Source organism: Athene cunicularia (assembly GCF_003259725.1).
Source record: "Athene cunicularia isolate RWA chromosome Z unlocalized genomic scaffold, athCun1 chrZ_part2, whole genome shotgun sequence".
NCBI lineage: Eukaryota > Metazoa > Chordata > Aves > Strigiformes > Strigidae > Athene > Athene cunicularia.
In genome coordinates, this window is record NW_020799143.1 from 4126945 (window position 1) to 4138724 (window position 11780).

At 41.4% G+C, this 11780-nt stretch overlaps 1 protein-coding gene across 1 annotated transcript; it reads right to left on the reverse strand.

The window, feature by feature from the left end:
* Positions 1–134: 134 nt before the first annotated feature.
* LPL (lipoprotein lipase) lies at positions 135–11311 on the reverse strand. Its single transcript, XM_026866214.1, has 9 exons — positions 10282–11311; positions 9972–10151; positions 9245–9356; positions 7122–7355; positions 6652–6894; positions 5472–5592; positions 4532–4714; positions 3283–3387; positions 135–2272 (listed from the first exon to the last, which is right to left on the reverse strand). The coding sequence occupies exons 2-9, from the start codon at positions 10140–10142 to the stop codon at positions 2227–2229; spliced, it is 1215 nt and encodes a 404-aa protein (XP_026722015.1). The 5' UTR covers positions 10143–10151; positions 10282–11311; the 3' UTR covers positions 135–2226.
* Between the last annotated feature and the right edge of the window lie 469 nt (positions 11312–11780).

Below are 11780 nucleotides of genomic sequence, written 5' to 3' on the forward strand. Positions count from 1 at the left end.
GGGGGGGGGGGGGGGAAAATCACTTTGCTTTAAAAGTCTTACCCCATCTTTTCATTCCAGAATCCAAGTAAAAGGCTATGGCTTTCACATAAACGATATACAGCAGATTGTTTGATCAAAAGGAAACTAATGACTTTGGCATCAGTTTGAGAATTTTATTAAAACCATAAGTTTCCATTCTGTACAAAACTTAGGAGCTTTCTTTAAAAAAAAAGTATTAACCACATAAATAATGCAGTGGTTTGTTGCTAAAAGTCTCTGAAAGCTATATACAGGATTAATACCACACAACTGTATTACTGTAGAGACTGTCAGCAACTTTAGCAATATATACAAACTACTTTTACACACATAAATATTATTTACAGCTAATAAATAACATCCAAAGCTAAATCATGTGTCCTCATGTACAAGAACCTTCACTATTTTGTATCCACATTCTGTATGTGTTTGTATTTGATCCTGTATTAACAGCACACCTGTTCAGACACTTTATTTCTAAAGAGCTCTTAAGAGAAAATTGCAACAAAAAGTGAAGTCTCTAGGGAATAATTCTATTTATTTTTAGAGGTCTCAGAGGCAGTGGCTTAATACTCAACCCCACCCTCAGTGACTCATCACATCTCTGCTGTGCTTTAAGTGTTAGGAAATCAAATGTGAGCAATTTCAGAGTTATTAATATTCCAATATATTGCACTGTAAGACTTTTATCCCCAAATATACTAGCAGCCACAGCTAGAAAAAAAAAACAACAAACAAGTTGTGCACATAAATGCATACATGTTGGTTTTGCTTTCAAGATGGGATGATATTGGAGAAATCACCACCTCCACACTGTCTTGCACATGCAGGAAAACACAACAAAACCCAGCATCAATAGCTCACATTACACTTCTCAAAATGTCTACCTTCAAGCCTTTCTGCCTCCCCAGCATTTAGTTTATCTTCTAGTAAGCTAAAAGAGGACTACTGAATCTTTCAGGGCACTAGAAAAGTTACATGTTACCTAAAAAAGGGGAAGCAGAATGCCTTCAATATATCTATTTTTGGCAACCTGCAGCACGTCTATTTTAAGTGTTTTACAGAGCATTCATTCTTGTACATCATACAATAAGGCTTCTTTTAACTGTCACAGCTCCTGTTACTTGCTGAATTCCACCTCACATCAGGAAACCAAGCAGCTCCTAGGATCTAGCACTGTATCACAGTCAAGCAACAAGCCAAGGTACATCATGGGCAATCACAGTTCCAGTACAGAGAAACATGAACATGCTTGTCACCTGTCAAGTGGATTCACTTGCACTACATACAGGAACCACTCAACTGCACGACTGATATTTGGTGTCAAAGAGCACAGAAACAGTCACAGTTTTGTCATAGAGGATGCAAGTAAGTGGTGGGAAAAAAGAAAAAGTAAATCCATTTCCTGCAGTTTCTGGTAGCTCAATTCCTTTGCATTCCTTATTCACAGAGTGTTGGAGACTGGATGGCTTCATATGCAAAGAATGAAAACACAGATGAAAAGTTGAATGTCTGCATAGGACACTGGTACTGCTGTCTTCTACAACTGCTATTTATTTGAGGGTAAGCTGCATAGAAGTATATAGCTTAACAGATCATACCTATTGCTAAGTGGCACTGGCATCTACCCCCAGTACAACACATTCACAACCACAAACTAGAAGATTCATCCCCATATTAAGACAGTCCCTGACATCTTTCAGTAACACGCAGCAAAGGTGTCTTCACATGAGAAACCTACTCATTTGCTAAACACACACTTGCAGACAATGAACTCCAGCCACTGAACTGTCTGAAAATTCAGTTAGCCAAGCCAGAAGAAAACCTGAAAAGAAAGAAAAGCCAGGTATAGGGCTTTGCTTCTTTTCAATAAATACTAGAATATTGCTATAGAGGATTTGATGTCAAAAAACGTTGTCACAAGGCACCACGATTAAGCAAAATTACTTATTTCTTCCCAGCACTCAAGCCTTCGGCAAATTGTTTTGCAGGTTTCTTCTTGTTTTTAACTATTTGAATAATGTATCTTTATGATTAATAACTTTGTATGCTGAGGCTTCCTTACAAGAAGTCTCCTAAGATAGCTAGAAATAGCAGGCAAAAAGCCAGCAGCAGATAAATATTTCTATATATTTGGTTCTGAATATCCAATCCATGGGGATGAACAAACTCTCTCTTCCCCAGTGTGGAAAGTCTTCATTCTTGTCACACAGATTCATGAGAAGAGTTTTCTTTAGAGGCTTTCTTGGCACTGTGGGGGGAGGTGGGGAGGGAAGACAAACATGGTGAAGAGGAAGACATAAGATACTTGTTCCTTTTGTCTTATTCTTGAGACTTAATATTTTTAAAAAATACTACTTAACAGGAAAATAAATGAAGTGCTTGGGTTTTCCTGGCTGCTGCCTGATTTTACATATCAGATATACACACAGAGCTCTCAAGGCCTCCCCAGGTCATTGCCCTGGAGTGAAGGTCAGCACACATGCCTTTTTATGCAGAACTAGATCTCAGTCTAGAAGTATCCCCATGAGACCTTTCACACACAGAAATTGCACTAAAATAAATATAACCACTTCTCCAGCTCAAACGTTAATGGATAAAGTCCAAATAAAGCTGGCCTCACATCTGAAAGTTTCAGAGGGGTCAGAAAAAATATTGATCAAAAAATTAAAGTGCACCAAGGGCTCTTAAACACAAAGACTCAATATCTGAACCAAATCAGAGATGCAAATCTCAAAGCCACTCATCTGACAGTTGTCAGCAGAAAGCAGTGAGCCAGGGGTAGCACCTGCGTATACCTGCTCAGTTTCTGCATCAGTTTCTGAATATGCTGCTGGCCAGTGAGGAGAAAGGGCTCTGGACTGACTCAACATGGATGGTTGGATGTTCCTCAATTAAGGGTAAATGTGGGGCATCTTTAGATAGAGGCACGGTTTCCTCTTTGTATTAGTGCCTTGTCTGTAAACCTCCTCTAACAGCTATTTACACTTGCCCACCATGTGAATGTGAGAAATAGTGACTTGTACTTGCTTTTCAGACATGCTAGCAACCACATCTTGGGGTTGAGGTGGTTAGAGAACCAAATTAGGGGGTTTTAAGCTATCAAAGCTAACATAAGCAAACCTCAGGTTAGCCTGAGTTATGATGTTTCTGAAGCCTTGAGAAGAGTAGTGCACACCAACTAAATTGGGAAGATTTATTAGATCCTCCTGCTACCACTCAAGTTTCACCCAAACCAGAAACCATAGTCACCACTCATACCCTCCTCTCTTCTTGTTGACAGGCTGCTCCAAGCATTTCACAAATATTGCTGCCTCTTCTCCCTTACTGAGATGCGAGGTGCCATCTCGAGAACAGAACACCACCCTGTGGAATAAATATTGGACAATCACAAGACTGAGCTAGATGTCTCTTTTTAACTGTAGGAACGTGCTTGGAAGTAGTCTTTATACTTTGTCATGTGGGGCACTACTACTTTATAAACATGTGAGGAAATTTTTAAAAGAGAATTCTGTGACAAAATAAACACTGTGCAAAAAAAGCTGGTAATTGCATCATGCATGTACCTAAGACTACAGCCATAACTTTCACTGGTCTTCTGCATAAAATCTTGTGGCTAAAAGCAGAAGCTCTATCTCAAAGTCTCTTGGACCCGTCCTTGTGTGATTTTTTTTTTTGTCAGGTGAATGATCTTGGAATTACTCCCTCAAATGTTTGCAAACTAAGTATGCTGCCAATTTCCTCAGACCTGAGCAGCTGCTTTTCTATTTATCAGTACTTCCCCCACCCCTGTATTTGTTCGGTTCTGATAACTGTTCTTTGATCAAGTGACTGCCTTGTTTATTCAAAGGAGGAACGTATTATTCACAATACTGTAAATAGGACATGCATACTCTGTTCTGGGTCCATTTTCTGCTAACAGAGCTCATGTCCAGTAAACATGAGCATTTCAAAAAATTCAGGTCAAAGCAGTTCAGTTCAGACTCTGTTTTAACATTCATGCATTAGCAACATCCTGCAATAGTCATGTGTTTCAGCTTTCACCCACCATTCAGATATTCAACTCTGAAGAAAAGCCAGCTTAAGGAAGCAATGATTTCTTGTGCAAACACATTTTTGGAAGGGTTTCTAAAAGTTTCCTTCTAAGCATGCTCTTCACAAAAAAAAACTATGCAAGTGTCCAAGGAAAGGAGGAGTACTGCAAATAGAATCAGAGATGCTGGTTCATGGACATCCTCTTCTGCTTATTATAACTAACCTGAGGCACTTGAGACAGTGCTATGCAATTCAGTTATGTGGGAGTAAAACTACAGATTGCAGATCCCAGTGGAAGTAAACAACTGAAGCTGGGTGACATAAATACTGGTTCAGTGCCACTGGAGCCCTGATCAGTGCTGCACCCATTTGTAACTGCTTTCCATGTTTTGTCCCGCCCTGTGAGATAAAAGGAATCAGGAAACACTGTCTAATATTTAAACTAATATAGCTTATAACAATCAAAACAAGTTACTTTTTCTGAGTCTCTCCTGACTTCACTCTGACTCTCTGGATGTCAAATGTAAAAGGAGTCCACCAGTCTGACCAGCTGAAGAAAGTGTCTTTCTCCCACTGCAGCTTCAGCATAAGCAGGTCACCAATGTCCACTTCTGTGTAAATCAGGAAGGAGAAGGTCTTGTTTGAAGAGACTTCAGGCCTGTGGGCAGGGGAATAAGGAAAAAGAAACAAAAAGATGGGAACTGTTGTACAGAAAGAAAAGTGATGTGAAACAGAATAAAGATTTTATGTACTTCAGAGAAGGAAGCAACCTTCTCCACAGTTCTGATGGATGGAATAAGGAAATAACACTTTTAAGCTTTTTATAAAGGCACAAGAAAAAGCTTTCTGCAACAATAAAATCCTGGGAAAGACTGCCAGGCAAGGGGCGCCTTCTCCAGTGCTGGTGGCTCTCAGAAACCAGACAAGCACCAGCCAGGAACAGTTTATGTTCCTCAGAGTAAAAAACAGACTTTGGTGCTTTCCACCCCCATTCCCTGCCAGCCCATGTACAGTGATGTAAGCACAGACTACTGCTTATTTACAGAGTTGTGGAAGCAAATCCCATGTCTCCCTCAGCTTCTGCACAGAGGCCTTCAGACTTGGACAATTAACTCTAAGTTGCAGTCTGCTTTTATGGAGCTTTAACACAGCTGGAAAATGGCATAAAGACACTGAAAAGAGAAGAAAACAAGAAGCCTGCCACACTTGAAAAATTCTTATTAGGCTGAGCCACAGGTCAGACTTCACATTTCTATATATGACATCTCTTATCAAGAGCTTGATCAAGGACAAAAGCAGATCCTGAGACCCTGTAAGATTTTTATAGCTGGAGCTAGAACAAGGTTTTCAGCTAGGACTTTAACAGAGTTAAGTAGCCTCAACAGTACATTGCAGTTGTTTCTGTAGCTACTCACAGTGTGAAAGCAATGTTCTCACTCTCATCTAGAGTGCCATAGAGAGAGATCAGGAATGGCTGGTTTGTCTTGGTAGTGTTAGTCTTTCCAAAGAAATGGATCTTGACCTGGTAATGAAAGACTGAAAGAACACCAAAGAAAAGGCCATTAGGAAAAATCTCAACCCCCAAAAAGACTGCTGGTGGCAAAAACTCTAGGCTAGAATATGCCAGCATCACTAAACCAAGGAGTTCAGTTTCCTGCAGGTATCCAGAGAACTATTTTTGTGAGGAGGTAAAGATGAGGATGCAAGAGAATCACAATTTCTAAAACACTTCTGCAGTTCTTGCAACTAAACTCTCCATTTAAGTTGACTGCCACTATAATAACTCCAGAGTCTACAGTATCACCTTCAAACCTGTTACAAGTGTGTAAGACTTGCCATCCTTGACTTGAAACAAATGAGCTGTGCCCTCCTCATAGAGGGAACCTAATGAGAAAATTCAACCCACTGGCACTCAGATCAAGCACTAAATGCCAACAAAACGCTAGTCTTGCAACTGTTCTAACACTGCAGGAATGTGCCTTCTGCTTGCTGGTCCATCACACAACACACATAATGAGCATACAGTGGGGTACAGGCAAAGCTAGGGAACTAGTACAATCCAACTCAGAAGCTATTTCCCCTCCAATTCTTTCTGGCAGTGACCTCCTCAGACTCACCACTGTGGCAAGAGAATCAAGAAGCACTGTGATATGTTAATGAGGGCTAGTGTTCTGGCAAAAGCACTATGAAAGGCACAAGTCTGGTGGTTGCATATCTTTAAAGAAATTGCTCATCAGGCTGAGATCTGCCAATAGGAAAAATTCATTTGCATGAAAAATACTGAAAAAATTTGGAAGATTCAGTTGTTCCAAGTGACCAACCCAGAGTAAAAATTAGTAATTTTGCTACTTAGAAACTTGTTACAAAATACCTTCCTTTTTGTATTCTACCACCCACCTCCACACCTTGAGTAAGATGACACTTTTTCTGAGACTGCACTTTAGCTTGCACTTAATGACAAACTGCAGATGAACTTCATTCCTGCTCACCACAAGCATCAAAGCAGCAATATTGTCAGCTGAAGCACATACCCACCCTGACACACAGCTGAGGAGAAGTACCAGTCTTGCTCAGCAGTAAGGAAGCAAGACCTACCTTTATAAGGCATCTGAGCACGTGTCTTCAAGTACATTTTGGTGTTTCTCTTTGTTCTCACTCTGTTGACCTTGTAACCCAAATTGTTGCAGCGGTTCTTCCGACAGCTCAGGCAGAGACCCTTCTCAAAGGCCTCCTTTGTATTGCAGCGGTAGGCCATGCTGGGCTTTTCTTCATAGAGGAGGGAGTCAATGAAGAGGTGGATGGATCGTTCATGGGAGCATTTCACCAGCTGATCCACATCTGGAAAGAACAGGAGTAATATGTATACATACATGCATATAATGATATAAACCCCTGGGCAATGCTGTTGACAGACCGAATCTACTATGCCAAAGCTGGGCTTTACATAATGACTTTAAAAGCACTTGAAATAGCAAGTGCCTCCGAGATCTTTGTTTGTAGGAAACCTGTAGGCTATTGGAGATCTCCCTTTAGATATTACACTGTCTGATTCAGAGCAGCCTCACCTGCAAAGCCTTTCTCAGCAATAAGACGGAGTGCTTCTCCCAAGTTGCAACCTGGCTGGAAACCTCCACCGTTAGGATAAATATCAATGTGTCCAACAGGCTTCTGAATCCCAATGCTGCGGTCTGGAGAGCCTCGAGTGTAAGTGTGTAGGACATCCACAAAGTCAGCATCATCTGGGGAAAGGCGGGTAAGGGCATCGGCATACTCAAAGGTGGGGCCAGCTGGATCCAGTCCTTTATGGGGTGAACCACAAAGAAAAACTGAGATTACTGTCTGCCAAAAATACTAACAATGATAATAAATGTCAAACTCAGCTACACATTGGGCTGGAGTATTGCATATGATGTTGGTGTCACTGCAGACATTGTAGTAGGATCATTTAAGTAACATCCAAATGTACAAGAGAATCAAATACACTACCTTGAAATCTGTTACTGATTAAAAAATATGGTGTATGTAAACATACGTAAAGAAGCCCAGATAACTTCTTCAAGCTATAGCATTTCTAGTGGATGGAAGAAACAAAGTAGTAAATATTTTCTCAGTGTCTCCCTCCCCTGTCAAGAATTGTAAAACTTCTATCTGAAGCATGTGAATTGTGGAAAGTGTCTTGCTGCTAACTCACTGCTGGAGGAACAAGCGGGAAGCAAAACATAGCTTCACTGTCTACATGCCTAAGGGGAAGAGGATTATTGTGGTTAACTGTCAAACTGCAGCATCACTGACATTAAAACCAGCCAGAACTATTCTGCCAGTGAACATGTACTCTCTCTTAAATCCAGACAACTACTTCAGAGATGACTGAAGGCAGAGTGAAGGGACATGTCTCTTCTGCAGCCCTCAGTGGGGACATGCATCTGGGTTGCCCATCCTTGGTTAGCCTCCCCCGGTCTGAGCTGCCTCCCCCTCTGCTATGAGGACTTCAGGGAGCACATCCCATCCCTCCCTATGCTGAGGTGATGCCATTTTCCAGGGAAAGGTTCATCCTGGACACCGAGGGGGCATAACAGAGCACTACTGGTATTTTGTGTGACATGTCAGCCTCAGTGATCGCAATAGAACTGCAACTGAGAGAAAGGAAGGGTAGACAGACCAGTGTGTTGGCCTCCTGATTTTATTCTGCCACCTCTCAGGAGTCAGCCTTTCCTTATCCAACTGCTGCCTAGCCCATGCTCTAGCATGCTTGTGGATCTGGATCACAGCCAGGCTCAGGTGAAAGGGCAAAGGATACTAGGAAGAAGGGAGCTAGGTTCCTATTTGAATGATACTCCCAAGCTCTCAGCAGTAAAGACAGGACAGATGAGCGATTTTCTTAGACTCATTTGCTGATGTTGGCATTTTCTTTGTCACTGAGATCAGCTCAGACTCAGCTCTCCAGGTGTTGGGCTGTAAACTGGCCTCAAAGTGGCTGTGCATTCTGTCTTATCTAGCACACTTCTCAGCCTCCAAAAATCACTCTGTGCAGACATCTAAGCATGCACAGAACAGGGCAAGCTTATTTATACTTCCTTCTGCTTCCCAAAACTCTCTCAGTATTATTTTCAGCCAAGAATATTACTTGAGCCTGTTAGGAGTCATTTTTTTTAGTAACCCACAGTAGATCTCTTCTGATTATCTGTCCACTCTTTCCTTGAATCCATTTAAAATTCCCACAACCACAGCATCCCATAGAAAAAAAGCTCTGCAGGTGCTACAACCACTGCAGAAGGATCTACCTCCTGTTGCTTTTGAACAGCTCCCACCACCTGTAAAGAATGACCATCTGGATGAACACAACCAGCTGAAGTTCTCATGGTGCAAGAGATACTGTGACCTTCTCCAAGCCATGGCCAATCTCAATCACATCTCTGCCAACTAGTCTCTTTTCATGGCTGATGAATCCCTGCCTACTCACTCATTTCTTGTGCAGAATCAGATCAAGGCTTCTCACTCACCACCTTTGTTGTTCTTTTCTGAACCTTTTCCAGTTCTACTACAGAAATAGCTGATTCAATAAAGCATGAATACATAACCTAAGTATTGCCAACAGACAACAATTATTCTGGTGATTTTTCCAAAGGAATATAGTATTTCAACATGGAAGAGACAGGACTCTCCACTCTACAACCACAAGTTTTCTTACCAGTAATTCTGTTCACCTTCTTCTTGGTCAGGCTCCCAGCAATCCCAGCAGCATGAGCACCTAGACTGTACCCCAGCAAGTGGACATTGTTGAGAGGATAATTGAATTGTTCCTGCAGAAGACAGCAATTTGTTTAAAGTTTGAAGTCAAAGGAGAAAACATCAGAAAACAAGGGAAAATAATTTGTAAACACTGAGATTTGTCTTTGAGCCATAAATAAGGGAAGAAACACTAAATACAATTAACATAGTTCTGTGCCATACTAGGTCATTTGAGTTAACTAACTTAATGCAAAATCTAAGCAGAAAGGAAATGTAGAATAAAAGGACAGAACATTGGGCTATTATACCAAAGCTTTTCAGCCACCCTCTCCCTACCAGTTTCCATATCTCTTAAGTATTTCCAAAGGCAGGGCAGACTTCTGTTTCCTAAGGACCAGCTGCTGTGTAATATGTAGGAACCTGTCTTTCATAGCTACCTCTCAGAAACTTCAGAAATACTGTGGCCTCACAGAGCTCCACAGACCACAGGGTGAAGTTTCTGGAATACACTACAAAAGGCATCCGTGTGTAAGAGATAACCATGAAGCAAATCTAGGATTTTACAGTCCAGTAAGAGTGCTGTCTGCAGCTGCTTAACTCTACCTACCCAACTGGAGATTAACAGCTGCATCACTGCTGTTTTGTCTCACATAATGTGCTAGGAGACATGTGACTACATGTCTTACCTCCATCCAGTCGATAAACATAGCGACATCCTTTCCCACCAGCTTAGTATATGCAGCAGACACTGGGTAGTGCTGTTGAGCTCGAACTAGCCAGTCCACAACAATGACGTTTGAATCAGGTTCCCTCTTGTACAGAGCATCTACCAGCTTCGGGACCCAACTTTCATACATTCCTGTCACCTGTTGGGTTTTTTTAAAATTAAAAAAGGTGATATCTTAATATTACCTGTGGTGTATAGATACCTCAGTTGATGTATCTAGCACAGTTATCAGGAGTCTGCTTAAAAGGGAGATTCCTCCCCTTTCTTACCGTCCATCCATGGATCACCACAAAGGTTTTACTGGTATGGTTGAAGTTGCACTGTGCCAAGCTGTCCACCTGCCCAGGAACCAGGTAGCAAACATCCTCATCAGGCTCTTTAGATGTTCTTAAGGAAAACTTGCTCTCGATTCCCTCAAAATTGGTCTCAGCTTCTGCTATGCAAAAGCACAGGAAACATACAGCAGTGGTTAAGCCGTATTAGGACAAACAGTCCAGGAGTCATAGGTACAATGTTGGAGAGATACTGGGAACAGTCAAGAAAAGGGACACATGCTTTTCATTTCCTACAGTGCTGCTTTTGCATGACATCAGCCATGTAAAGATAACCAAAGGGTCAAAATTGCTTACCCTCCAAGGTCCTGCTAAAACAGTGAGAATCTGGCCAGGTGTCAGAGAAGTATGAATTCCTTTTAGGAGTCAGTATTTTCCTCATTACCACAGCAGAACAGGAAAGTGCACTGGACACTTCATACCACTGTTATTGTGGTGGTGAATCTTCCACATCATTTCATCAATAATCACTGCCTAACAAGGTTCTTTATAGTGCACAGTAGTCACAGTGCATTAAGAGCTGCAAAGTCAACACTGTTTCAGAAGCACTAGTTTAAACTTTTTGCCAGAGAAAAACAGCAGTTGAGATGAGACACGCATTAAGGAAACTGAAGTAGCAAACTAGAAGCTTATATTTTGAAGGCAGTAATTTTTCAGATCATCTGATAAGCAAAGTTGCAGGAAAAAAAAATCTTCTTCTGCCTGAAGGTATTTTGAATGGGGGTAAGGTTGCAGGTGAAGACCATGTACTGGCAGTAACAAAGTATGTGATGACCTGAAAGGACACCTTCTTACAAGACTCCCTCCTGGTTCAAATCATAAGTTTTCCTTTTGTTCCTGTCATGGCAGAGAAGTGACTTGAGGCTTCATGTTCACTGCTTCCTTTGAGAAAAAAAAACAAACTTAAATGCCTTCTCTTTTCACATCCGAATCAATATTTAAGTACCTCTATACCCAGCAGACCCTGTAATTAACTGTGGACTTAAACTCCAATGCTTTTCAAAACCCAGCTCTACTTTGGCAACTTGCATTTAACAAATACTGATTGCCTCTTTTCCAAGTGTAGCTGAACTCGAGCCAGCTGTGTTCTGCTCAGTGTTGTGTTACTTGGCATCATCATTACCAAGCTTTTACAAACTCCTAAACACACATTAATGAATGGCTCCAAGCCACCATACAGAATGCAAAGGGACACAGTGAGGACCACATGCCAGACATGCAAAACAGACTTCCACTCCCCTTCTTTTTCCCATTGCAGAAGAGGTTTTTTATGTTAACTGGTAGATTTGTATTTCTCCATAAAGTTGTGCTGCATCACTCAGAGGCAATAAATAATGAACAGTCCATTTTTTTTCTAAAACTTAGGTTTTCTGGTCTTCTCATTCAAGCTACCAGACTCAGCAGGGCACTGACTTATGCCTGACCTCACTCAGTCC

Coding starts and splice junctions, on each gene's coding strand:
- LPL (XM_026866214.1), bottom strand. CDS start 10,142: ATGTATGAAAGTTGGGTCCCGAAGCTGGTAGATGCTCTGTACAAGAGG. Junction 5,593..6,651: donor TGCTCAGATGCCTTATAAAG/GTAGGTCTTGCT, acceptor GTGTTCTTTCAG/TCTTTCATTACCAGGTCAAG. Junction 3,388..4,531: donor TCAGGAGAGACTCAGAAAAA/GTAACTTGTTTT, acceptor TTTATTCCACAG/GGTGGTGTTCTGTTCTCGAG.